Genomic DNA, 26843 nt, shown 5'->3' on the forward strand with positions numbered 1-26843 from the left:
CTTGGAATCCTGGTATTTTGTATTTGGGGGGTTTAAGTTTCATATTTGTCCAGCACATCTACAAAAGCTTACTTTAGCAGACAGACTCTTCCCTCATAACTTGCCAAATGAATATTGAACATGTAAGGTGGAAGGGATGTTAAATCATGTTCATGAGAACCTCAGAGGTGTTCCAACACAAAAGAAGATTCCTATTTATTTTAAGCCTTGTGACAGACTCTCAAGCTTACATCAAATAGTTTTTTTGAGCAAACTTCTTCATATATTTGCACAGTCACTATTTTTAATCTAATCAGTTCAATCCAGATGCTGGTTTACCAGCTGGAACTTGGCAGCTAAAAGCACTCTCATGCTCACCTTCTCCACTTCTGCTTTCTTCTCTGTCAGGAGCTTTAATGTCCTGTCATAGGCAATATTAATTAGTGACCGAACTTCTTCATCTATCAATCTGGCAGTTTCCTCACTGTAAGGTTTCTCCAGCACCATGTCTCCTTGGCGAGGGAGGTCAAAGGAAATCTGCCCTACTTTTTCATTCATGCCAAACTGAACAATCTGAAGAGAAAAGAAGAAAAAAAAAAAAATCAAACAAACCAAAAAGAGATAGTAAGATTTTAGGGTATGTTGATGGACCAAAAAAAGTAAAATTAAAACAAATGGAGTGTTTGAATGGATCCAAATGATTGTTGATGGGAATAAAAATGGAAAAAACCCAGACAAACCTGAAAGAAGTCCTTTAGCTATGAGCCCCTCCTTTCATCCAAAACCAACCCTCCTCTAAAATCTCAAGTCTACGTGATCTGAAGTATTGAAGTTGACTTTTCACACATTAGTGAAGTGAAGGCCACAAATTCCACCATCTGAAGGTGGTTACTTTTGATATACATAATGTTTTGCCATTTAAATATCAAGATGTAACAGAAAAAGACAACAGCCCTCATTAAGCAGTAAAACTCTTCTACCAATAAATGTAAGTGTTCTTCCAATTCAAAATGTTTCCCCACTCACCCATACAGGTAGTGAGTCTTTAAGATTTTGTCTTACATGTAAAAATCTAATGCTATACTTCATCCCAAGACACCCCTCTGTGGAGGTTATGATGATTCTTATCTTGCCTGATTCATTACTGAACATTTACTCCTCTCACTGCGAGATGAGGATGTTTTAAGTTGCATTGCACTCCAGCAGAGGCAGAAATAAATTCAATCTGCTATTTAAGTATTCACTCCATAGTCACCATTATGGATGTGATGGTTACTGAAGTGGCATTTCTCTGCTTGGCCTTCCAGGATGGATACAGATATGTCAAAGGATATTCAGCACTAGAACCAAACATCTTAATCTGCTTCCTTAAGGAAACTTCAATACTTTTATTTAAGCCCTCAGGAGACAAGATGTCTGGTTAATGTGAAAAAGTCTATACTTATACATCTCATTTAAAATTGAACAAGAGTCAATGAAGATCCCATCAAATCACCATTAACAGGATTTCACTGCACATTTACTTCCAGGAGTGAGGCAACAAGAAGCAGCACACCAGAGACTAGGAAGTGGGTGTGATTTGAGGGTGGGGGTTAAGTGTTGTGCAGGGGAAGAGAAGTGTTCATCAACATGCCTTACTTGCTGTGTGTCTTCTAAAATGACATCTTTTGTATTGATGCAGGAAATGGAATAATGCACATCTGTGTGGCAGAGAGCTACACTTAAGGGAGTCATTACACTGCTAAGATTTCAAGTTATTCATCTAAGCTAGTTAATGGGATACAAACGAGCCAGTGCCTTAGTTTCAGCAGCCTCAACTGACAGCAAACACTGCTTCAAGACAAGGGCTTCTGGATTTGGTTATACAGGTGAATCCAAACTGGGTCTTCAAAACAGGGCAACTGTAAAAGTAGGATCAGATATCAAGTCTGTGCACTAAATTCCATTTTGAAAGTACTTAATTCCCACATGTATTTAAAGCCAACTGCAGCACATATGTTCCTGTGGGCAGATCACAGAATTTGTAATGCTGGAGAAGACCTTTAGGATCATCAAGTACAATCACTAACCCAACACTACCACGTCTGCTGCTAAACCAGGTCCCTCAGGACCGCATCTACACACCTCCAGGGATGGGGACTCCACCACTTCCCTGGGTAGCCTGTTCCAGGGCTTAACCACTCTTGGTGAAGAAATTTTTGTCAATATCCAATCTAAACATCCCCTGACACAACTTAAGGCCACCTCCTCTTCCCCTCTCATTTGTTACTTAAGAGAAAAGACTGACCTTCACCTTGCAACAACCTCTTTCAAGTAGCTGTAGAGAGCAAGAATCAGAGAATGGTAGGGGTTGGACAGAACCTCCAGAGATCAAGTCCAAACACCTTGCAAAGCAGGATCACTTAGGGCAGGTCTCCCCTCAGCCTCCTTTTCTCCAGGCTAAACAACTCCAGTTCTCTCAGCTGCTCCTACGACCTGTTCTGCAGTTGCTTCACCAGCTTTATTGCCCTTCTCTGAAACTGCTCCAGCACCTCAGTGACCTTCTTGTAGTGAGGGCCCCGAAACTGAACGCCATACTCAAAGTGCGATCTCACCAGCACTAAGTACAGGGTGACAATCTCTGCTTGGTCCTGCTTGTCACACTGTTTCTTGTAGAGGACAGAATGCTGTTGGCTTTCTTGACCACCTGGGCACACTGCTGGCTCATACTCAGCTGGTTGTCAACCAAAAAGATGTAGGATAATCAAAGCCTACTGCATGGACTCTAGCTGTAAGACTACAATAAAATACTTGAGTCATCAGCATCTCTATCAACAGCAGCATGTTTCTTCAAATATTAGTTGAAACTAGGCTTTAGAGGGACATACCTGATGAAACTCCACCCTTTCAACATATCAGTGTCAAGTAGTACATAAAGAAAACAATGTCTCACTTGGGCCACACACCTGAGCATATGCACTCTGGGTCACCTTCTTCAAGTCATCTTGGGCACCAGTTGTAATTCTTCCAAAGAAGATTTGCTCAGACACACGTCCTCCCAGAGTCATGCACATCCTGTCCAGTAGCTGCTCTTTGGTATAAAGGTATTGTTCTTTGGGTAAATACTGAGCGTAACCCAGGCCTTTACCACGTGGGATAATAGATACCTGCAATCAAAATTAACAGACTGTTAGAACCTGACAGTGGTGAAAGCCATCAAGCAGTTTTTGGTTTGGTTTAATTTGAATGCCACAACCTACTCAGTACTCACCCTTGACATTTCATTCAGACATTATTTCCACTTATGGTTTTGATTTGTGATTTATCCCTTAACAGCCCTGGCTAGCTCTAAGCTGGGATAACCACCACTAGAATATCTGGAAAAGAAAGGTAAGACTACTGTCATATCTTTTCCAAAGACTGTATGCTTAAGTCTTTCAATGGAAAGCCAGAATTCTTCTAGAGTTATGTATTGGGCATTTCTCATCAGCTGGAAGAGTTAGCATGTTTACTAGAGTCCTTCCTTCCAGCAGGAAACTGTACAACATGAATTTTAAGCTTGAAAGTCAGATGAGACTAAGAACAGAATCAAAACTGAATCTTAAAGCAAATTTGGGAGGTTTGGCTTCTTGCTCCTTTACCTTCGACTTGTCAAGTTATGCATCCAAAAAGCAAATTAGAACTAAAATCAGCCTCTAGAAGATCATTTTTACAGTTATCTTCCTGACGAGGCATCTACCTGCATAAATTGCTAAGATAAACCACCAACCCCTACTTTAAGTCTCAGAGGAGAAGCAGCTATTAAGGCAGGCAGACTCATGTGAAGATCAGGTCCCCTTCACTTTCCAAGGACATTTATAGTACAAATCCTGTAACAACTGAGTCAGAAGTTAAGAAATCTATAAGGAGTGAACTAAAAAAAAGGTACTTGAAAATTTAGACTTACACTATCCTTTGCAAGGTTATGTATTTTAATATCCTCTCAACATTGAGGGGGGAGTGAAGAAAAACACGCTGTCCATGCTACTATTGCACTCCTAGTTCAAGTAAGTTTCCTTTACCTTTAAGAGTGGGTCAGCATGTTCCAAAAACCATCCTGCAACTGCATGTCCTGCCTCATGATATGCTACTGTCTTTTTCTCCTCTGGCTGCAGTACTTGAGTCTTCTTTTCCAAACCTTTGCAGAAACAAATTTGATTAATAGTTTCAGACATATTTCTCCACTAAAATCCCTTATTTCATTTAAAAAGACTGTGAGCAATACTTCCATAACTCAAATATATTCTACTGAAAAGGCTTTAAAAAAACCATCAAACCCCAAACTTGGAAGCTTTAGAAATGTCTAAATGTCTTATCTTCTAGGTTTTACTGTAACCCACTTAGTTTCAGCATACATTCTTCAAATGTTTAAACAAAACATTTCCACTTTTAAAATCAGAGCATTTTCTAGACTCTTCCAGGATGACAGCAGTGTCAGCCCATTATGGGGTGTATTAGTAGGTTGAGAGAGGTTCTCCTACTCTGCCCTGGTGAGGCTGCATCTGGAATATTGTGTGCAGTTCCGAGCCACTCAATTCAAGAAGGAACTCGGGGAACTGCTTGAAAGAGTCCAGTGCAGAGCCACAAAGATGGAGTGAAACATCTTCCTTATGAGGAGAGACTGAGGGAGCTGGGGCTCTTTATCTTAGAGAAGAAAAGACTGAGGGGTGACCTCATTCATGTTTATAAGTATGTAAAGGGTGAGTGCCAAGAGGATGGAGCCAGGCTCTTCTCAGTGATGCCCAATGACAGGACAAGGGGCAATGGGTCAAAGTTGAGGCGTAGGAAGTTCCATGTAAACACGAGGAAAAAAATTCTTCACTGTGAGGGTGATGGAATGCTGGAACAGGCTGCCCAGGGGGTTGTGGAGTCTTCTTCTCTGGAGATATTCAAGAACTGCCTGGATGTGTTCCTGTGTGATCTGGTATAGGTGCTCCTGCTCTGGCAGTGGGGTTGGACTAAATAATCTTTTGAGGTCCCTTCCAACCCCTAACATTCTGTGATTCTGTGCAAAGCACTGATAAATCCCAACAGCTGTTCCTTTTGACGTTTTGAAGAGATCAGAAAAGTCTGCTGATGACATTTTTCTCCCTGCCCCTTTCTCCATTACAGAAGTTAGCAACACAGACAGGACACTTTTCTACATCTCCATGTGTTTAGGAGAGAAGAAGTATACAACTCTGAAGAACAGGAGGAAGATTCAAAGCATGTCTTTCTATATAAATATAAAAGAAGTCACCTCTCATACTGCAGTTTTTGGGAAGTGGTTGATGCGATTCACGTACCTCCAATAACTCTTTCAATGGCTTGCTCAAAATGCTTTTGGTTGATAGCATCTGAGAGATGCCTTGCAGCAATTAAAGCAGCTTCATTACAGACATTAGCAATATCAGCACCTAAAAGCAGAGAAGGCAAGAATGATCACTTTCACAATTTTCTCTCAGTCTAGTATAAAAGTTTCTAATTCCAGACATGGTTTTCTGTAGATTCTCTTAGAGCTTGAAGCTTAAAGGTCATTCTCTCTGGGTTAGTTCATTATACATGGCATAATTATTTAAGAGATATTAAAGTACACATACTCCTGTTATAGGCTTTAGAATTTGTCTCTTTTTAGGTAGATAGTTACCAAACAGAGCTTCTTGCCAACAAAATCCTTGATTTATGCTGCCTTCCACAAGCTGTCTACAACAGACGAGTACATATTTAGCAGATTAAATTTCCCACACCTGGATCCAGTACAGTGCAGCCCTTGATGTATCTTTAGGGGATATCCCTTCCCAATAATGGCTTCAAGCCATCCACTTCTGTGAGTTTTAGGCTGTGCCTTTAAGAAAAGACAGCTACAGAATTCTCTAGCTGAATGTTTTGGTGTAGAAAGGAAAACAAAGATAATTCTAAACCAATTTCATTGGTAGGTCAGCAGGAATGTAACTTTAAGGATTTTAGTCTGTTCGGCTCTTTTCCTTCTGTTCTGTTCTTGGCCGGTGCTGACCTTGGACTAATGAGATAAGAAACTAGTTTTTTTTCCCCTTAACAATTGCTTTGAACTAACAAAATTTCCCTTAATATCCATTTTCTTACTTTCATCCTTTTTGGGAAAAAGGAAAGGAAGGGGGAAAAGGGGTTTTGGGGGGAACCCTCCTCCAGAGGGGAGGTTGTGTTACGTTCTTTCCTGTCTATTTTTGTACATACTGTATACATTCATTGCATTTCATTCTGCTTGTAAAATACAGCCTTTTCCATTTGCTTCTCTTAACTGAGTTAGCTGTGGTTTGTGTGGTGGAGGATTGCCCTTTCTCACTACCACAACTTCTTGTTAACATTATTTGCAGTAATGCTACTAACTTAAACTTGAGAGTACTCTCAAGAAGAAGGACTTGGGGGTGTCACTTGATTAAAAACTCAGCATGAGCCAGGCACCTGTGTGCTGGGCTGCATCAAAAGACCAGCAGGATGAGGGCAGTGATTCTCCACATCTACTCTGCTCTGGTGAGACCCCACATGGAGCACTGCAGGCAGTTCTGGGGACCCCAACACACAAAAGGTATTGAACTGCTGAAGCAGGTCCAGAGGAGGGCCACAAAGATAATCAGGGGACTGGAGCACTTCTTGTGTGGACAGGCTGTGGGAGTTTGGGTTGTTCATCCTGGAGAAGAGAAGGCTCTGGGGAGACCTTAGAGTGGCCTTCCAGTAACTGCAGGGGACCTACAAGAAAGCTGGGGAGGGATATATTCAAGGGCTTATTGTGATAGGACAATGCGGGGGTGACTTTAAATTGAAAGAGCTTCTTCTGATATCCAGTCTAAATCTACCCTCTTGTCCTAGCACTACAAGATCAGGTGCAAGAAAACCAGAAGGAGCAGGGAAATAAATTATCTATAGCTGATACAGTAAATGCAGAAGAACACTGGCATTAGGAGTCACTTACCAGAGAAACCAGGTGTTAGTGATGCAAGTTTTCTTGCCAGGTCATCTTTATTTAAGACAGTGTCTAACTTCAGAGGTCTGAGGTGAACTTTGAAAATAGATGCTCTTCCTTTTATATCTGGGGGCCCTTTAAGATTAAAGAGTACATTTTTAGTTTTCACGCACATATATCTAACTGAATGTGTGTGAGGAAGTTACACATGTAAATAGCTGCAGTGGTGTCAGTGGTGTTCTGCAAATGCTGAAGCAAAGAGTGATGCAGGTCAAACTCACCAATGTAAATCTGTCTGTCAAAGCGTCCTGGCCTCATCAGAGCAGGGTCTAAAATATCTGGCCTGTTAGTGCCTGCCAAAATGACTACATTTGTGGTTGTGTTAAACCCTGTTGAAGAAACATAACAAGGAGAAAATCTGTGTAAATATAGTTTCCACAACAAAAGTAAAAGACTGCCTCCCTTTACAGGGCCACAAGAACCAACAGTCTGTTTATTATGAGTCTTGTCCACACAAAAACGGCCTTGGGTTCTGCTTTGTGAAGTGCTGTATCAGATCCTGTTTTATCTTCACAATGCAGCTGCTCAGGAAATGGTAGAACCAGCACGGCTAGCTGATTTGTTTTACAGACAGACTGGTCCCATGCAAAGAATTCTCTTTTTTATGGCCGATGCTAGTTTGACAACAATTATCAGATGCAGAATGCTGGTTTCTTTTTCTGAAGCAGTTTCAGCAAAATGAGTCCCCATTGTTCATCTTAGGAAGCAAGGAAACACACTCACATTCCCTTTGTATTTAAGCTAGAACCCAAATCTTAGTTAACATTTTGGTTAACCGCTAAGTGTATTAGAATAGAACAAACCAGGTTGGAAGGGACCTTCGAGATCATTGCGTCCAACCCATCAACCAATCCAACCCACCTAAACAACTAACCCATGGCACCAAGCACCCCATCAAGTCTCCTCCTAAACACCTCCAATGATGGTGACTCCACCACCTCCCCAGGCAGCCCATTCCAATGGGCAATCACTCTCTCTGTATAGAACTTCTTCCTAACATCCAACCTAAACCTCCCCCGGCGCAGCCTGAGACTGTGTCCTCTTGTTCTGGTACTGGCTGCCTGGGAGAAGAGACCAACCTCCGCCTCTCTACAACCTCCCTTCAGGTAGTTGTAGACAGCAATAAGGGTCACCTCTGAGTCTCCTCCTCTCCAGGCTCAACAACCCCAGCTCCCTCAGTCTCCCCTCATAGGGCTTGCATTCCAAACTCCTCACCAACTTCGCTGCCCTTCTCTGGACTTGTTCCAGCAAGTCAACATCCTTCCTAAACGGAGGGGCCCAGTTCTTTCCCTTGTACTTGCTGTTACAATGGTATGCTAGAAATTAGATACTCACCATCCATTTCTACTAGAAGCTGGTTGAGTGTGTTCTCTTGTTCACTTTGTCCTCCAAAATTGCCCCTTCCTCTCTTCCTTCCTACTGCATCTATTTCATCAATGAAGAGAATGCATGGGGCATTTTTACGAGCAAGAGCAAACAAGTCTCTGACCTTAGTAGAAGAGAATATGTGTCAGATGGGTTTGTGGGTAGGAGGAAAAGAGGTACACCAGTAACAGCATCACTACAATGGAGAATGCTTGTTAAAAAGCATTCTGAAACCTCCAGTCAACAGTCAAAGGCAACAGAAAGTTATCCTGCAGCAACTCAGCAAGAAACACCAATACAAAAGCCCACTGGTTGACAAATCCTTCTTCAATCTATAACTGACAAACACTCAACAACTTAAAGCCTTAAGAAATAGCCACTTTTTCTGTATCACTGAGATAGACCTTCTCCTTCAGCTCTAAAAGCCTCCGAACTTCAGAGATTTAGAAGCAAGATTTCTCTTTCAAGCTCTTTAATGCACAGTATTACAAGCAAGATTTCTCTTTCAAGCTCTTTTATGCACAGTGTTAAAAGCAGGACTGGAATGTGAGTGGCCATGCTACCACACAGTTCTTCATATCCAGAGAAGAACAATCAGAACAGGGTGATGTAGCTACTGCAGGGAGCTTAAGACTTATTTACAAGCACTTCCCTTGGTACTCTGACCATGTTGTTATTAGTACTGACTCTCAGCTACCCCTTCTTTCCATTACATGGGCTAGGAAATAATGAATTCACCTCCAAATACATATTTGGAAACTAAATTAACTTCTGCAAGTCTGGGGAAGTGCCTAAGCAAAAAGTTTTGGGTTTGTTTGTTTTTTTCTTTTACTTTCAGGTAAGTTAAGCTATTACCTATCAAATTCTACTGTAGTAGCTACAGCACAGTGTGATTGCCTTGAAGACAATTTCCAGTGCTATTCTGCTGGCAAATACATCTGAGGGGCCTAATTAAAGCCAGTTCAGTGAGTTAACAGATCTGCAACTGAGGAATCAAACTGGAGCAAACAGGAAATTAAAAATTAGGGAAGAATTTTGACCTGAGTGGGAATTACACACAGCTCAGAGCTTTACTACTGTGTGTGTTATGAGCTGCAATTAGAGAAGGCTTCTCTGATGACAAACAACATACAGCAGATGTTAAGAGATGTGACTTTTGGACAGTACATTCTAGTACACAAAGGCACCCTGACTTGCAAACAGAATTTGAGGAAAAAAAACCCCAACAAATAAAGCATGAGGACAAAGTGTCAGATGCTCAAAGAGAACTATCTTTTGGCTGGGAAGAGACAGAGCTCCAGCCTTCTCTGGATATACAAGGTTGTATATCCAGAAATATCCTGTGTTCAACACTGGAGCCCCCAACACAAGAAGGGCATGGAACTCTTGGAGAGGGTCCAGAGGCCACAAGGATGATCAGATGGCTGGAACACCTTCCCTATGGTGACAGCCTGATAGTTGGGGCCGTTCAGCCTGGAGAAGAGAAGGTTCATCTGCACAGACCAGCAGGAAAAGGTTAAGTCACTTTGTTTTGGAATCTTTCAGGTATGTATTAACAACTACTGGCAGTGCAGCTTCTGAGTACCATTATTTCAGGATATCTGATACTTTAGCAGAGGATATGGATCAGTTTCCATTCTACTGTCTCTCTTTAAAGTCCCTTCTACACTGAACGGTCCCTTTCTCAAGTCCCACTCACCTTCCATACATGATCACTATTCTCCACACCCTGACTTTTCTAGCTGTCACTTTTTCTCACTCACCATCCATGGTTTTTACCCCATTACCTGTTTTTGCATCTATTTCCCCACTCTGTCTATATCCACTCCTCCCCATGGCAGTTATTTTGCTAGTTTCCTTATGCATTTCCAATCTGTCACTGCCTCTTTATAGAATCCTCCACTCCAAATTAGCTTCTGCATTTAATTTTATGAATAGCTCCTGTTATTCTCAATTCTAGGCTCTGTGGCTACCTGCATGTGTCCCCCATGCCTCTTCCCTTTCCAGGGCTTTAAGGAACTTATTCAAAGTGAGTTTTCCTGTGAATTTTCACAGGACAAAAATGCTTAAGAGCTATCCCCTGTCAAATTCCAAATTCAAATTAAGAGCCTAATGCATTTCCACCTATTTCTGGTAGAATTAGTTTTTAAACACAGGTAAAAATCATGACACACCTAAATCTGTTCACAGAATGTGCAACAAATCTTGGTTTTTCAAAAGTATGTCACCTTAAAGCATACTTTTCAAAGCTTCAGGTAAGTTAGTTGGAGTGTGGTGAAGGTCTGTGTGTAAAACAGCATGTAAATTTTGGACACTATGAGGAATTTCTTGGGTGACACCTCCCTTATTTGCAAAATAAACAGTAATTTGTTTAGAGGATATTTTTCACCAGATTATAGTGTCCTTTCTTCCTAGACAGAAGATGAGATTTAAACCTGCATGTTTGAAAAGTGGTTACAATTAAAAAAAAAAACCCAAACAATTAGAGAAAAAAATGGATGCACTGGAACAGAGCTAACACCTCCCCACTTAATGTTTTCAATATGCCTATTAAGAGGCAAAAGAGGACAAAAAACATTTAGACAAGGTATTCATTTAAACCACCTGATCTCCAGAAATCAATCATTAGCTCCATGACACCTGGACTCCTATTTCAACCAGAAACTCATTTGTGTGTCTCAGACAACCATTTGTATAAGAGTCTGACACTACAAAGAGCATAAAGTTCTTCAAAGAAATAGGAATGATTTAGAACAGAAAGAGATATTCTCACAGCAGTAGTCGAGTAAGCTACTTATTTCTGATCCAGCCAGTAAATTTACTTGGAGTTCAGTTTTTGCTTTCTAAGGTACTTGAAAAAGGTAAACCCTTAGGGTCTCAATGGCCTGCAACCAGATACTGAACTGCATTTGCTGCATTAATGAAATGTACTACTATGAATCTTGTACTTAGACAAGCACTGGCATCACTTGTAACCTGCACTGATGAAAAAACTTCAGCTACAAGCAGTTTGCCTCCCAAACTTGACAACAAGCAATACTGAAACAAAAGAGCAAGGCTAAAGACTTACTCGAGCTGGACCCACACCAACAAACATCTCCAAGAACTCTGAGCCATTGACTGTGATGAATGGCACATTGGCTTCTCCAGCTGTAGCTTTTGCTAGAAGGGTTTTCCCAGTACCTGGAGGGCCTGTCAGAATTGCCCCCTGTAAGAGAAACAGGTCTGTTTTCCTCATGAAGAAAACATAATACAAACTAATGAAACAGCTTACTTAAAAGATCTACAAGTTTTAATTTTGAGTCCACTGGCTCTTCTACCACAGTCAAAACTGTGCAAGGAAACAAAACTGAAGATTCATCCCTCATTTAAACCAGCAAAAGAGTTAAAAAAAAGCTACAACATTGCCACACTGTCTTAGATTTACAGGAACAGTGTTTTCTTTGACTGACAATAACAAAGGTATGTCATCAGATAGGCTCCCACGGCAACAAATCCAAACGTCAGTTCTACATCAGTTACATACAACAGTGATGGTGCATTCCATGAGGCAAATCTTCTGGCACCACATTCTTATTACTGGCACTTAATGCCTGTTTGTTTTCTAACTATGAGAAGAAAGAAGCTGGGAAGCATTGCAACATCAGCATTCCTAGTCCTGTTCAGGGTAGTGAGGTCTAACAAAAGACTAAGTCTGCTAAGTTATCTGTTCCTTACCTTTGGAATTTTTGCTCCCAGATCTTCATATTGTTTGGGATTTTTCAGAAAGTTAACAAACTCCATTATCTCTAATTTGGCCTCCTCACAGCCAGCTACATCTTTGAATTTAACATCAATTTCATCCTTAAGGACTTTGGCTGTGGTTTCACCCACACTGAAGAGTCCACCCATTCCACGCCCTGCTCGCCCTAGGCCTGCAGGACCTCTTCTTAATGTGTACAGTAAGGAGCCAATAATCAGGATTGTAGGCAGCAAGCTCAGGAGAAATGATCTGTGGAGAGAAGCCAAACAAAGCAAAAAGCCACCTATGTTACAAAATCCATTACTGCACGTGTACAAAATGCTGGTTCCATCATGAGCAGTCCTGACAAATTCAGGCCAAATACTCCATTAACTTGTAAAGTTTGCTTTTTTGCAAGCTTTTCAGATTAAGACAGACATTTGAGAACAACAAAAAATAAAAGGTTTTGACTTCTGTAATTCAGACTAGCCAAAAAAAACCCTCTTGTAGCTACAACTAAATGAAGAGTTGGAATTAATTTTCCATGCCCATCCTCCTTACCTCACCATCCATGGAAAATGTAAATTAATAGTCTTAGAAGGTAGCACATTTCTACACTTAGTGTTTAACAAGTTTTGGGATTTGTTTGGCTATTTTTTGGTCTGTTTTTAAACCAAACACACCATCAAGTGACACTGATGGGTTTTACAGAAGAAAACTACAATATCTAGTAAAAAGATGTAGCTCATTTTCTGTGCCCTTCAGAGGCAAATTCACAGGACTAGTTTATGCAAATTATTGTCTTAATTCTTTATTTTCTTCTTCTTTCAAAGTCTTTATTTCACTTCCTAATGTCTCCAGGCTTTTTGTTTGTTGTTGTGACTTTGTTTGCTTGTTTGCTTTTGAGTTTGGGGTTTTTTGTTTGTTTGCTTGTTTTATTACTATTAAGGCTCTACAAAGGGACCTGGACAGGCTGGATTGATAGGCTGAGGCCAGCTGTATGACACTGAACAAGGCCAACTGCTGGGTCCTGCACATGGGTCACAACAACCCCAAGCAATGTTCCAGGCTTGGGCATAGAGTGGCTGGAAAGTTACCCAGCAGAAAAGGACCTGGCTGTGTTGGTCAACAGCTGGCTGAATGTGAGCCACTGTGTGCCCAGGCATTCAAGAAGGCAAACGGCACCCTGGCCTGTATCAACAATAGTGTGACCAGCAGGACTAGGAAGCCATTGGCCCTCTGTAGCTGGCACTGCTGAGGCCACACCTTGAATAGAAGGCTTGGTTTGGGGGCTCTCACTACAAGACAGACATTGAGGTGCTGGAGCAGGTCCAGAGAAGGGCAACAAAGCTGGTGAATGATCTGGAAAATGAGTGGCTGAGGGAACTGGGATTGCTTAGTCTGGAGAATAGGAGGCTTAGGATACCTTCTCACTCTCTGGAACTACCCGAAAGGAGGTTGTAGTGAGATAGGTGTCCGTCTCTTCTCCAAGGTAACAAGTGACAGGAGGAGATGAAATGGCCTCAGTTTGCACCAGGGGAGGTTTAGGTTGGATATTAGAAGAAACTTCTTCCCCAAAAGGGTTGTCCAGCCCTAGAAGCAGCTGGTGAGGGAAGTGGTGGAGTCACCATCCCTGGAGGAATATAAAGGACATGTGGATGCAGTACTTAGGGGCATGGTTTAGCAGCAGATTTGCCAGCATTGGGTCAGGGGTTGCACTTGATTTTAGAGGTCTTTTCTGACCTAAACAATTTTGTGATTTATTTAATCTTCAATTTCTTCCCATTTTGCAAGGCCATGCAATTTGAATGAATTTATGGACAGAAATCGGTGCACATTGCATCTCAGATGACATTTTGTAGTTCTATGACATATTTTATCCACCCAAAATGTCTGCATGAGTATCCTCTCTGGAGTTTCACAGTGGTACCTGGCTGACCCCTGCTCTAGGCCAAGCTGCTTGGAGGAAGGGCTTAAATAAAGGAAGGGCTAATAGAAAATAGAAACATTTTGGTAACAAGAAGCTGTATTTAGGGTAAGAGAATATTGATTTCTGCACAAAGTACTGATCAGCTCCTCTTACAGGTAACATTCAGGACTAAATTCCAGATAATGGTTATTCTGATAACAGTGCCACCTAGTGAGGCGTTAAGGTCTTACAACTCAGATTTTCTCCTGTAAACACAACCCTTTTGTATCAAAAGAGTTCTTTAAAGCAAGTTCTTACCCATCACTCTCTGTTGAGTAGACGACAGGCAATCTGTTCTCCACTTCTATGCCCAGATCTTGCTGCACAGTTTCAAGATTCCGTTCAAAGGTGTCCACACTACCAATATTAAACCAGACGTACTGCTATAAGAAAAAGCAGAGATCACCACAAAGTGCTCTATCTCATTTGAGCTTCATTACAAGCCAGCTCCTAACATGTACACAAGCAATTCTCAGAAGAGGTTCAGACCAAAATTGAATTTCAAGCTGCCTTGTCAAGTGTGCAGCTGATTTAAGACGCACCTAATAAACTCGAGGCCTACCAAGCTGAACGTATCTGTCATAGCTTCTACAGAAATTATACACTCAACAGTTTTGGGGCACTTTAAAAAGACTGAAATCCTGGCTTTTCCTCCATGAACAAATGGAAGGAGTAGGTAACCAGATGTTTCGGAAGTAGCTATGTGAGAACAACACAGAGCAATGAACTGGCAAACACAGCAGCCATACAACCTAGTATTTCACCTGAAAGTCTCAGGTTTTCTGGGTGAGAAAGGCAATTCTGTGCTTTAAAATTAACTGTCTTCACAAGACTGCACGAACTTGTGTCATACACCAGACAGCACTGGATTCAGTTTTTCAAGAACATCTCCCTTTTTGCACCATGACTTGCCCCTACTTACCCCAATATCGGAAAAAAACAAACAACCCCAAGCCCCACCAAAACCAACCAACCAAAATAAAACCCCAAACCCCACACAAACAAACAAGCAAAACAAATAAACAGACCAACCCAAACAACCAACAATCCAAGAGGGAAAAGAAGTTATTTCTAAGTATTAAGTGATTGAGAAACTAAGGCAGCTGGTGGTATGTGGGCTAAAGAGTAGATGTATAAGTAAGTCACACTGAAACCCACTAAAGAAGTCATTGCTGCAGATTTGACTTGATCATGCAGGAAGAGGTAACCTGACAAAGCTTCTCTTTTGTTTTACAATAACTGGCTAAAAGGAGCCCGGAACAGAAAAGATCCAGTGGTAAGTATGCTTAAGCCTAGGGGTTTCTGGAGCACATTTAGAACAGCAGTGAGAAATACAGAACCTTCAGCCATTTCTCACTCTTTCTGTTCGTGCATTTGTATTAAGAGCATGGTGCTTAAAAAGAATGACTTGCCACAGCTTTAAGGTATCAGTGGCAGAACACTTGATGCAGTACAGAGAAATAGGCATTATCCTACAGCGTAGGCTAATGTAACAGTAAGATAGAAAAGATATCTATTTTAGAGTAAGACACTGTTAATGCTCCAGACTAAGCTTTCTGCATCAAACTTGACCTCAAAAGAGTAGTTTGCTGTTTCTAGCATCTCATGTACATGTACTAAAAGCCTTTACCCATTCATGAGGAGACTGCCCGGACACAAAGATCACTCTCACAAAGCGCTTGTTCACCACTTCAAGTCTGTCCACCTGTAGGAGGGAAGAACAAAACTTCTGGTATGTGGAGTGCACAAATCACTGTACTTCCATCACTGCCAAGAGCTACATATACCAAATATCAGCCTATTCTGTTTCCCAGTAAGGAGAATAAAACTCATGCTGTGGATCAGAATGGTTCCACAATCTACAGTTTGTCATTAGCAATAGCAAAAAGCATCATGTACAGATTCAGTAAGCAAGGAATATTGGCACATTAGAATTTGGACTGAAGGAACCCAAGGCACACCTCAGCTCAAATCACAGGTGCAGTGCAATAGTTAATATTGAACATTTAAATATTGAACTATTCATTAAATATTTAACAATATTTAACTATTTCAGTGGCCAAATGCCAAAAGCAATAGACCCCTGACTCCAAACTCTTGCAGCAGCTTCCAAAACAAAGCAAACTGAAGAGAAGGAGGGAAAACTTTGCTCTTACAATTGTTTTCTTCAACATAGAAGGCTTTCTGTGCTACCATATTAACCAGAGTAACACCAATTAGATGAAGAATTTAGTTGAGGTAACAGATACCATATAAACCAATATTAAGGATTGAGCTGCAGGTTTGCAGATATACACTCTTCAGGTTTTTTTGGCAAAAGACATCTCAAGTTGTTAAATTTGACAAGGTCCCTTCAGAAGCCAATGAACACTTCTTTCCTTTTTTTCTTCCTCTTTCCATAAAGTAACTGGTTTCCACATCTTTAAAGAACACAAAGCTAGCAATGGTTCTACAAGTCAGGCCTGAAGCATTTGCAGGCTTGAAGGTTGTGTCCCTAAACTCACTGTGTGTGGCCATTTCTGGCAGAACTGAAACAAAACATGAGCTGAGCAGCCACACTAGATCCATCCTGACTTGCTGCAAAACTCAGTTTTTAAAAGCACATAATCCCAGTAGTGCTTGTGTCTTCTCCCCACTGACTGGCCACCACTATAGCAACCAACATCTGCAGGTACACTGAATACCCAGAATACATCTTACAAGGGCCCAAGAGATTTGGTTCTGTGCAACAACCCACTTCATAATGCTTTTCTGCAACAAAGGATCAGGCTTCATTGGCTACGAGAGCTGAACTAATTGTTTTATTGCTTCATGACAAACGTCATCAGTGAGGTTTTGTCACAAGATGTGCACAATTGTCAATTAAGAACAGGACTGCAAGCCAGAGTAGGCACAAGGGGAGAAGCATACAGGGCAGTGCTGCAGAGACCAGTGAGACAAAGAAAGGTAGGAAAGAATTGGCTGAGCACTTTACCAAAGTGACAGAGGGTAGGGAGCATGCTGTTACCAAAATCCCAGGTCTGGAACCTAGGGGAGGAAACAAGCCAATGCTTTCCTAACCTGCAGGTGAAGCTACAAACAGGGAGGTAACAGAGCCAAGAACTAGTGGCTCCTGAAGTGGGATAGGCCTGTGTAAGACACTTGATCTCTTGAACTTCAGGGCAATCACCAGCCTATGACTGCAAGTGTGGAAAGCTGCCAAGTTCCACACAGAGATGGGACACCAATGAAAAATTTGATAGCTTCACGCAGTTGCTCCAGGAAGGAAGGAAGGAAGAAAAGAAGAAATAAGGAAGGAGAAAACAAATTAAGGAGGCTGTTTTACAACACCATTATGTCCATCTACTGTCCTTAGAAGGGATTCTTTGATGCCCCATGCCCACCTTTCTGTTCACATTGCTACTCCTCAGATTCCCTGAATAACTGATTCAAGGCATGGAACAAGCAGAAAACTTCTTTTTCATTGACATGGGCTTATGGGAGTGTTTGAAGTTAGAAGCAAGTTTCTTCTGAGGGCAGCTCACACATCTGCTCAAGCCGTTAGGCCAGCTCATCTGTATTGTAAGACTGTATACTGAGGGACTGTGGTTACTCTGCTACTTCAAATCAGCATCAACACAATCTGAAGAGGTTTTACAGAACAAGGAGGTTCTGTCCTGAGCTGCCCCTTCCCTCTGCTGTCTTGAACTGACAAATCTTCAGCCATCCAGAACAGCAGATAAAGGAACTGACTGAGATGAAAGCTTACCCCTCTTCTCTTCAAGTGATTCTTGGGACAGTTCTCACTCCACAGACACATGAATACAAGTGTAACTTTTGAGTACTGAGGGAACTGGGGTTGTTTTGTCTGGAGAAGAGGAGGCTGAGGGGAGACCTTATTGCTGTCTACAACTACCTGAAAGGAAGTTGGAGCTAGGTAGCAGTTGGTCTGTTCTCTCAAACAGCAAGTGACAGGAAGAGGAGAGGAAAAGCCTTCAAGTTGCAGCAGATGAAGATTAAGTCAGATATCAGGAAAAATTTCTTCCCTGAAAGGATTGTCAAGTCCTGGAACAAGCTGCTCAGGGCAGTGGGTAGAGTCATCACTGCAGGATTTTAAAAGAAGTGCAGATATGATGGTGAGGGACATGGTTTAGCAGTGGACTCAGCAGTGCTGGGTTAATGATTGGACTCAACCTTAAAGGTCTTTTCCAGCCTAAATGGTTCTAAGACAAGCAGGGATGCAGAAATGAACAGCTTCAGCACACTTGATTTTCCATGTTGATTCCCCTCACTACTCACCACTCCTTTTGAAAGGTAGTTATTGACAAAGTCTTTCCAGGTGATTTCTCTCCCAGGCACCCTGAAGAAGAAGTAATATACAACCATTGTCCAGAAAAAAGAGCTTCCCACTACGTACATCCGAAACTCCCTGACATCCCATGGAATGTCACCCTAGAAAACAGGGGGGAAAAAGAGGGGGTGGTTAGAGTCTGTAACATAGTAAGAACATAACAAAGAGGTTCCAGTATCTATTTGTGACTTCTATTCCCTGCCCTCAAGGTAACCACAGAGAATGCCAAACAAAGCTGTGTTTGGTTGTATAAAACCACTTCAGGAACTTCTGCGGAATTACAGCTATAGCAGAAAGATTTTCAAGTGTTCTGCAGATACTAATTGAACAAATTTGCTATATGAAGTACATATATAAAAAGTTTGGCCATCTGTAATGAGACCCTTCTCTCTCCATTCTACAACCATTTTCCCTGCCTTCCAGGACTACATGCAAAACCTACAAAAATAAAGGAATAAAAATACTAGGAGAAACCAAAGAATGAGTTAAAAAAAATATGCCCACTAAGAAACACCAGAAAAATCATCTCTGTATTCTTGTACTGCCAGATGCTATCATTTTTGTGCTACAGATAATGAGAATAAAAAAACAACCAACCCAATTCTGAAAAGAAGTATTCTGTTAAGAACAGGTAACAGAAAACTCTATTTGACTAGTATATAAGCTGGCAAGTTTTATAAACTGACATTCTGAAACAGAATAGGAAGCCTTTAAAGGCCTGAGGCTCTACAGTAAGAATATTGTCTACTAGTAACCATATTCACATAACTTAAAACCTTTTAACACTCCTGAACCAGCATTTGATGCCTCTGAAGATATACCCAAAACAGCCAGTTACTATGAAATCAGAGGCACAGGAGACTTAAGGAGGATTTAGGCAATCAGGTTATTTCCTGATAACCACACTAGGTTATGTCATGAGCACAAGACAGTTAGAACCACAGATGTGTTTTAAAATCAAGACCTTCTGTAATCTGGTCCACCAGTTAGTGTCTTCTTTCTTGCCACCTTTTTTTCCACCACTGCCACCTCCTCCACTGCTAGTTCCACTAGGCTGTCGAGCACTAGCTTCCTTTGCTTCTAACAAAAGTAAAACATAACAAACAAAACATCTTTACATCTTATACCAACCTCACATTATTTTCTTTATCAGTTCTAAAATGAAAGAGTTCTGGAAAAACAACTAGCTTGCAATGCTCTAATAATTAGGAGGATGTGAGAAACTGCATTAAACAGATACATAGTACATTAAGTGGCACCTATCTCACAGTTATGATCAGAAGTGAGGTCTGTTAATTACCTAACTGATGACACTTGGGTACCAAGAATGGGGAAAAAAAAGGTCCCAGATATAAAAGAAACCTGTTATGGAGACTGCACAAAATTTCCTTCTGCGGCATTAATCCAAAAGATGTGCAAAATTATCTTAAGCTTTTTGTTGAGGGCTGGGAGAGGGAGAAATGGTGTGTTTTTTCAGTTGAGTTTGGCTCCAAATAATATCGTCTCCCATAATTCACCCCTCCAGGCACAATATGGTCCTCTTAAAGCTCAGGGTTTATTGATGTCACAGGTTGGCATCCTTTTTAATATTCTAGAAACAAGCACAGAACAGGAACAGCCAACTACAGCTGAGGAAACCATCTTAGTCATTCCTCTACTCATCCAACTCATGAGGTACCTGCATGGTGTAGCATAATATAGAGCACAACACTAACTCTGCTCTCTTTCAAGAGCTTGGTAGTTTGGGCATCTAGATTTTACCAGACAAGGCCTAGTGGAAGGAAAAGTACTGCTGCTATTGGTCTCACAAGAGCCTTACTGGGTGGCTGCCCCTCCTCCTCCTTGGAAGATGTGTTATATGGATGGGTGATGCAGTGAGTGTCTGTAGTGACTACTAATTTCCAGCTTCACCCTGCTCCTTGTAAAGGTGGGCTCCTTCTACCACTGCCACCACTAACTCCTCTTTCAGGTAGCAGGCTACAGGGTTGGTCTGGCTAAGGAGCTCCATCCTCATCCAGAAAGACAATCCTGGTTATTCCACACCAAAAAAGGGAGTAATTTAGCTTACTCTAGGAAAAGCTGAGAACCATACACAGAGAATCTCTGAATGCATGACTAATGTCAACTAACAGGAAACAAGAAAACCAAGAACTTAAGGACAGCACTCCAACAGAAGCACAAGAGAAAACAAACATTATTACAGAAGATACACACAATATGAAAGCAAATTAAGTGTTTTATACATCCATTAGCACTTCTGAACTAGACTGGTACAGAAACATCTTCCCTTAAAAAGCCCCCCAAACCCAATCTCACAACGCTATGCTAAAATCCAGTCTAATGAGTATACATTCTACAGAAAGAACTGAAATCAAGCAGCTTTTTGTACCTTTTGTTTCTCCAGCTGTACCTTTAGTTCCATTAGCTTTCTTCCCATTGGGAAAATATTTCTCAAATCCTATTAAGAAAGAGTTGAAGAGTTTATAATTGTCCTTTAGTTTACAATGCTGCCATTACACTTCAGTTGTCTCAAGCTCAGTCTATACAACAGCACAGAAGCTGGCAAGAGACTGCAAAAATGGTTTTGCTCTTCTCTTTTTGTTCAAGAGCTCTGCCAGGTTCCAATAAATAAATCTACTGCTGTTGACAAGAAAATATCAAATGCATTTAATAATCTAAAGCAAAGCTCTCCTTTAAACCAGGGTCAGACAAGCTTAGTTCAACAGAAAACTGCATGGCCTATCGTGAAGTTGAGCAAACCACCATCATTCTTTCACAGCTCCTGGAAACCCCATGAATCAATCTTCCATCTCAAGATTAATGGCTGGTTACTAGAAGAACTGAGCTTCCCCACAGACAACAAACCTAAATGGCACACAAGTGCAGTCCTCAGCAAGGAAAGCAGCCTGCCTCACGTCACTGATCAAAGTTAGAATCACCTTTGGGAGGCTGAGAGAAAAGCCTTCTACAAGCCGCAATTACACTCGCCAGGACAGTACTTCTGTCAGTAGTAACTCCAGTGCTAACTTCTTCACGGAGCTGAAAGAGAAAAAATAAACATAAAACAATGAGAAGGTGCTCTCTGGTTGTCCTGAACTGCAATGAGTCAGATGTTATTTTACAACAGACTTCACAGTAACTGCTGTGGCCCAGAGTGTAAAACAGCAATGGGAAAGTCTACCGAACATCAAGGTAAATTCTATTATTAAAATCAGAGCCTCATCATACAAAGAAAACATTTATTATTAAAAGAGAAAAATCAAGCAGGAAACACTGCAAGCTATGAACACAGAACTGTAGAATAGTTTAAGCTGGAAGAGACCTTTAAGATCGAGTCCAACCATTAACCAAACACTGCCAAGCCTGCTGCTAAACCATGTCCCTCACCATTACACCTTCCAGGGACGGGGACTCCACCACTTCCCTAGGCAGCTTGACAACTGTCTCAGGGGAAAAAAAAAATCCTGATGTCCAACCTAAACCTCCATGGCACAATTTGAGGCTATTTACCCTCATCCTATCAATTCCCACTTGGGAGAATGGACCAACTCCCTCCTTGCTAGAGCCTCTTCTCAGGCGTTGTAGAGAGCGAAAAGGCCTTGCCTTAGTCTCCTCCAGACGAAAACAACCTATTTCCCTCAGTTTGCTCCTCAGAAGACCTGTTCTCTAGACCTTTCACCAGCTCCACCACCCTTCTTTAGACACCCATCAGAGAAGGTTTAGGTTGGATATTAGAAGAAATACCTTCACTGAAAGGGTTCTCAAACACTGGAAAAAGCTCCCAGGGCAGTGGTTGAATCCCCATCCCTAGGGGTGTTCAAAAGATGCAGAGATGTGGTGCTGAGGGACTTGGTTTAGCACCAGGCTTGGTAGAGTTAGAGAGTAGCTGGAGCTGATGATCTTAAAGGCCTTTTTTAACCAAAATTATTCTAAAGCTGTAAGAATAACAGTTTACTGTTATTCACCATTTAAGTGCAATGAAGGACATATAAAACTTTAAGAAAACGTTTGGTATCATAACTGAATAATTAAAACCAGACTGAACTATAATTTTATTACAGAGAAATCAAACCACTTTTTTTCCAAGAAGGACATACTTTAGACAAAAATCCCAATTTATCCCTTCTCACAGCTTTCATAGCACTTCCAAGAGGGGGAAAAAATAAATCAGTTATTCATATCAATATTCCCCCACAGGCTGACTGTATTTCTGCCTCCATTCTCTTCTGCCCCATAGATGTGCTCAGTATCCTGTTCCTTTGGATTAGAAGCTATTGCATCCTGTGATGCATCAAAATAAGTGTAGGCAGGGCTCTGCTGAGACCTCACATGCAGAGCTATGTCCAGTTGGAACCCTCAGCAAAAGAAGAATATGGACTGTTGGGAGTGGGTTCAGAGGAGGCCACAAAATTATCAGAGCACTGAGCAGCTCTACTACAGGGACAGGCTGAGAGAATTGGGGTTGTTCAGCCTAGAGAAGGCTCCAGGGAGACCTTATTGCGGCCTATCACTATTTTAGGGGGGCCTATAAGAAAGATGGGGATGGATTTTTTAGCAGGGCTTGTTGTGAGAGGAGAAGGGGTGATGATTTTACACTAAAAGAGGGGAGGTTGAGATTAGAGAGGAAAAAAGACGTTTTTCCATGCCAAGGATGGTGAAACCCTGGCCCAGAATGCCCAGAGAGGTGGTAGAAGCCCCATTCTGGGAAATGTTCAAGGTCAGGTTGAACAGGGCTCTGAGCAACCTGATCTAGTTGAAGATGTCGCTGTTCAGTGCAAGGGAGTTGACTAGATGACTTTTAAAGGTCCCTTCCAACCCAACCCATTCTATTGATTCTGTGATTTAACTCAAGAGCCACAGAAACAGTAAAATAAACCAACAACCCAAACCCCAGAAAACAACAGGTCCTAGAAACATGACTCAGGTTATCCATGCATGAAAGCAAACATCCACCTCTAGACCTACATTTGTGAAGGAAGTTCAATGGTAGCACCTCCACAGCAATTTTGTTATAGTCATGTTACAGCAGCTGTAAACAAAAACCAGTTTTTGCATATTGAACAGACATGCAGGATACTAATTACATGCAAAGACTACCCTAGGAATGCTGACATAGCATTAACTGAATTCTGACTCGCCCAAAGAGTCTCTTCTGTCTGGGAGCTTTGCCTTCTATCCCTTGTTAAATGATGAAATACCTTAAGACTTATTTTGAGCATCCACCTAGTTCCACCTGCTGGAACTAAGAGGAACACCAGAACATCGTTGCCTTTGTGACAGACTGAGCTAAAAACTCTGAGGCTGCTCAAACTAATCATTATTAAGTGCCACTGTCTGTCTTTGAATAAAATCTGAAACTGAAAATCCAAGATGATGTTTTATTAAGCATGAAAAGCACATGCAGTGCAGATAGCCTGGAATCCAGAGAAGAGCTTCCAGTTCAATACAGTTTGAGCTCTAACACGAGCAATTGCATCTATGCTCCTGGAAGCAGCTTAGGACAAGTGTGATGCATCTGTGTGGGGAACGACATAAAAAGAACTTCCCACAGAACAACCTATCTGTAGTTCAAATGCAAACATGCAGTGAATGTTGCAGGAGCAGATGAAACTCAAAGCTATATCCAGCAATACTAGCTTCTCCTCTATGCCACTGGTCTCTTCCAACACCAAAAAATGTGAGAGTTACTTATTCCACAAGCTCAGACTAATTTCTATGTGTAAAGAGACTGGAACATTCAGAAACCTTTATTCCAGCTAAAATAAAGCAACTGCTCAAGTTGAAAAGAAAATTTTAAGGAAGGCAGACCCAACTGCCTGGCTCAGCTAGACCCGCACTGGGCTTAGTAAAGAATTAAGATATAGTTTAAATGGGTTGGAAGAGGAAGAGAAGGAGGGAGCAAAGAAGAGAACAAAGACAGAGCTTTGGGGCAGACCAGAATAATGGAACTGGTTTGTTGATGGATTTTTCTATAGACCCAAAGTCCATGAACAAATGCACAGTTATCTGTCAAGTGAATATGCAGAGAGCTGAGTAGTTTAAAGTTGATGTGAGACAAGGGAACAATTGATTTCATGAAACACTCAGTACATCCGCCGACTGAGTCTGCTTTGATGCTACCAAAAGGTCCATGTGAGTCAATCTACTGCAACATGCAGCTTCCTTTCACCACAGCATTCCCAAATGCAAAAGCAGAACCTCACTACACTTCTTTCAACTGCTTAGATTTGGTGTTGGTTTTTTTTCCCTTTTCTTTCTTCCATCTGTAAATCATCAGCAGGAAAACTGATCACATTGAGCTTGATACAGGACCTGGCCCTGTCTGGGCTGGCTGGCAAGAGGAATGCCAGAACAAGGTTAGCTGAAACAAGCACACTCATAGCCTGAATAGGGGAAAGCAAACAAAGTACATTGTGACTGGATGCTAGTTTGGGCTGTGTGTCAGGAAACTCTGCCCAGCTTCTCTCAATGATGAAAGAACTGTCATAGCAGATAAAGAAATATCTCCCCCCCCCCCCACACCTTTCCCCCCCATTTTTTTTTAGGCACTAAAAAAAAGAGGACTGTTTTAAAAATAGAGGCTCAAGATAAGCAAAATACACCAAGTTTTACAGTAAATAAAACTCAGGAACTACTGACTTGACAAAAAACTTTGTAACTGTGGTTTGTTTTGGTTGGTTTGGGTTTTTTTAAACTGAGGCTACAAAAAGCAAGAATAGAAAATTCTAAGCTATGAAAGCAAAAGACTTAGAATCCATGAATTCATAGAATCACGGAATGGTTTGGGTTGGAAGGGACCTTAAAGATCATCTAGTGCCAACCCCTGTGCCATGGGTAGGGACACCTTCCACTAGGACCAGGTTGCTCAAAGCCCCATTCAACCCAGCCTTGAACACTTAGCCTGAAGAAGAGGAGGCTCAGGGGTGACCTCATTGCCCTCTACAACTACCTGAAAGGTGGTTGTAGCCAGGAAGGGGTTGGTCTCTTCTCCCAGGCAACCAGCACCAGAACAAGGGGACACAGTCTCAAGCTGTGCCAGGGGAGGTTTAGACTCGAGATGAGGAGGAAGTTCTTCACCGAGCGACTCGTTCGTCATCGGAATGTGCTGCCCAGGGAGGTGGTGGAGTCACTGTCCCTGGAGGCGTTCAAGAGGAGATTGGACGTGGCACTTGGTGCCATGGTCTAGTCATGGGGTCTGTGTTGATAGGTTGGACTTGATGATCCTCGAGGTCCTTTCCAACCTAAATTATACTGTGATACTTCCAGGAATGCAACATTCACAGTCTCTCTGAGTAAGTTTACAGCTTTACCCCTGGTCAAGTTCCAAATCAAAATAACTGATGGCAAAAGTCTTAATTATCTAACAGTCACCAGAACACCACCCCAAGAGCATTTTTGTGGGCATTGCACAGAAAGCAGTAAAGAAATCTAATTTAAATGTCACTTTTAAAAAATGAAAAATAATAAAGAAGGAACCTACAATCCTTTTGAAATAAAAGTTCATTCCATTTGTATTGACAGAAACAAGAATTGGCTTTTTGACAGATAAGAAGTAGCGATGTTTGATTTATTGTTGCAATCATGTTCATCTCTGACCAAACACATCCACAAACTCGTTATTAAAAACAAACAGATATCTATACTTAGGACTAACTTATCAACATCCTTCTGTACACTCATCTCAATTCTCATTATCCAAGCAGTAATTCTCTTAATTGTAAAGGTGCAGCTGTGCTCCACTGTGTGCTACAGGAAGATCAACCATCCTGCATAGGATGCAGGAATAAAGCGTCTTGTGAGACTTCACTTGGAATACTGTATCCAGCTCTGGGGCTCCAAGCATAAGAAAGACATGGACTTGCTCAAACAGGTTGAGAGGAGAGCCATGAAGATGACTGGGGAGCTGGAACACCTCTGCTATGAGGAAAACCTGAGAGAGCTGAGATTGCTTACCCTAGAAGACCTTACTGGAAACATGAGGAGGGACTATATAATGAATTCTAATAAGACAAGGGAGGATTTGGGTTAAATATTAGGAAAAAGTTCTTCACCATGAGCATGAAGAACTGGACCAGGTTGCACAGTGAAGTTGTGAAGGCTCCAGTCCTGTATGTACTCAAAGCCAAGTTGGATGGGGCCTTGATCAGCCTGGTCTAGTAGAAGGTGTTTCTGTCCATAGCAGGGATGTTGGACTACATGATCTTTAAGGTCTCTTCCAACCCAAACCAGTCTGTAATGCCATCTCCCTTTCTGCCTGTCATGCCTGAGCTCACAAGGTAACAGTAAAACAGATCTTATAATAGTTGACAGAATGAACAAGAATGAACACCCAGCCATCACGATTTACAAGTGAATACTCGAACAGCAGGTTGCAATCCATACCATTCTCACAACATGCCATCCCAGAACGCAGAGGACCCACCATTTGCCTTCTCTTTTTCAGCACGTTTCTGTCAGTCACTAACTCTTCAAACGCCTCAAC

General features: G+C 41.6%; 1 protein-coding gene across 3 annotated transcripts in view; it reads right to left on the reverse strand.

The window, feature by feature from the left end:
- The window catches only part of AFG3L2 (AFG3 like matrix AAA peptidase subunit 2), a 28877-nt gene that overhangs the window by 1318 nt on the left and 716 nt on the right, over nt 1-26843 (reverse strand). The window contains exons 2-16 of one of the 3 annotated variants that reach the window (XM_068147636.1): nt 21301-21400; nt 20751-20819; nt 19326-19438; nt 18310-18462; nt 15662-15736; nt 14290-14414; nt 12059-12332; nt 11412-11549; nt 8312-8465; nt 7198-7305; nt 6926-7051; nt 5283-5393; nt 4020-4135; nt 2925-3125; nt 358-552 (exon numbers count right to left, since the gene is read on the reverse strand). In XM_068147636.1, the coding sequence (XP_068003737.1) occupies nt 358-552; nt 2925-3125; nt 4020-4135; nt 5283-5393; nt 6926-7051; nt 7198-7305; nt 8312-8465; nt 11412-11549; nt 12059-12332; nt 14290-14414; nt 15662-15736; nt 18310-18462; nt 19326-19438; nt 20751-20819; nt 21301-21400 (2058 nt within the window). Of the gene's footprint in view, nt 1-357; nt 553-2924; nt 3126-4019; nt 4136-5282; nt 5394-6925; nt 7052-7197; nt 7306-8311; nt 8466-11411; nt 11550-12058; nt 12333-14289; nt 14415-15661; nt 15737-18309; nt 18463-19325; nt 19442-20750; nt 20820-21300; nt 21401-26843 lie in introns of all 3 variants that reach the window. The other 2 variants (XM_068147635.1, XM_068147634.1) reach the window with 2 other exon arrangements.

The sequence above is a fragment of the Melanerpes formicivorus genome, unplaced genomic scaffold (genome assembly GCF_026170545.1).
Source record: "Melanerpes formicivorus ecotype bairdi unplaced genomic scaffold, bMelFor1.0.p_v2 SCAF_15, whole genome shotgun sequence".
In the NCBI taxonomy this organism is placed as follows: Eukaryota; Metazoa; Chordata; class Aves; order Piciformes; family Picidae; genus Melanerpes; species Melanerpes formicivorus.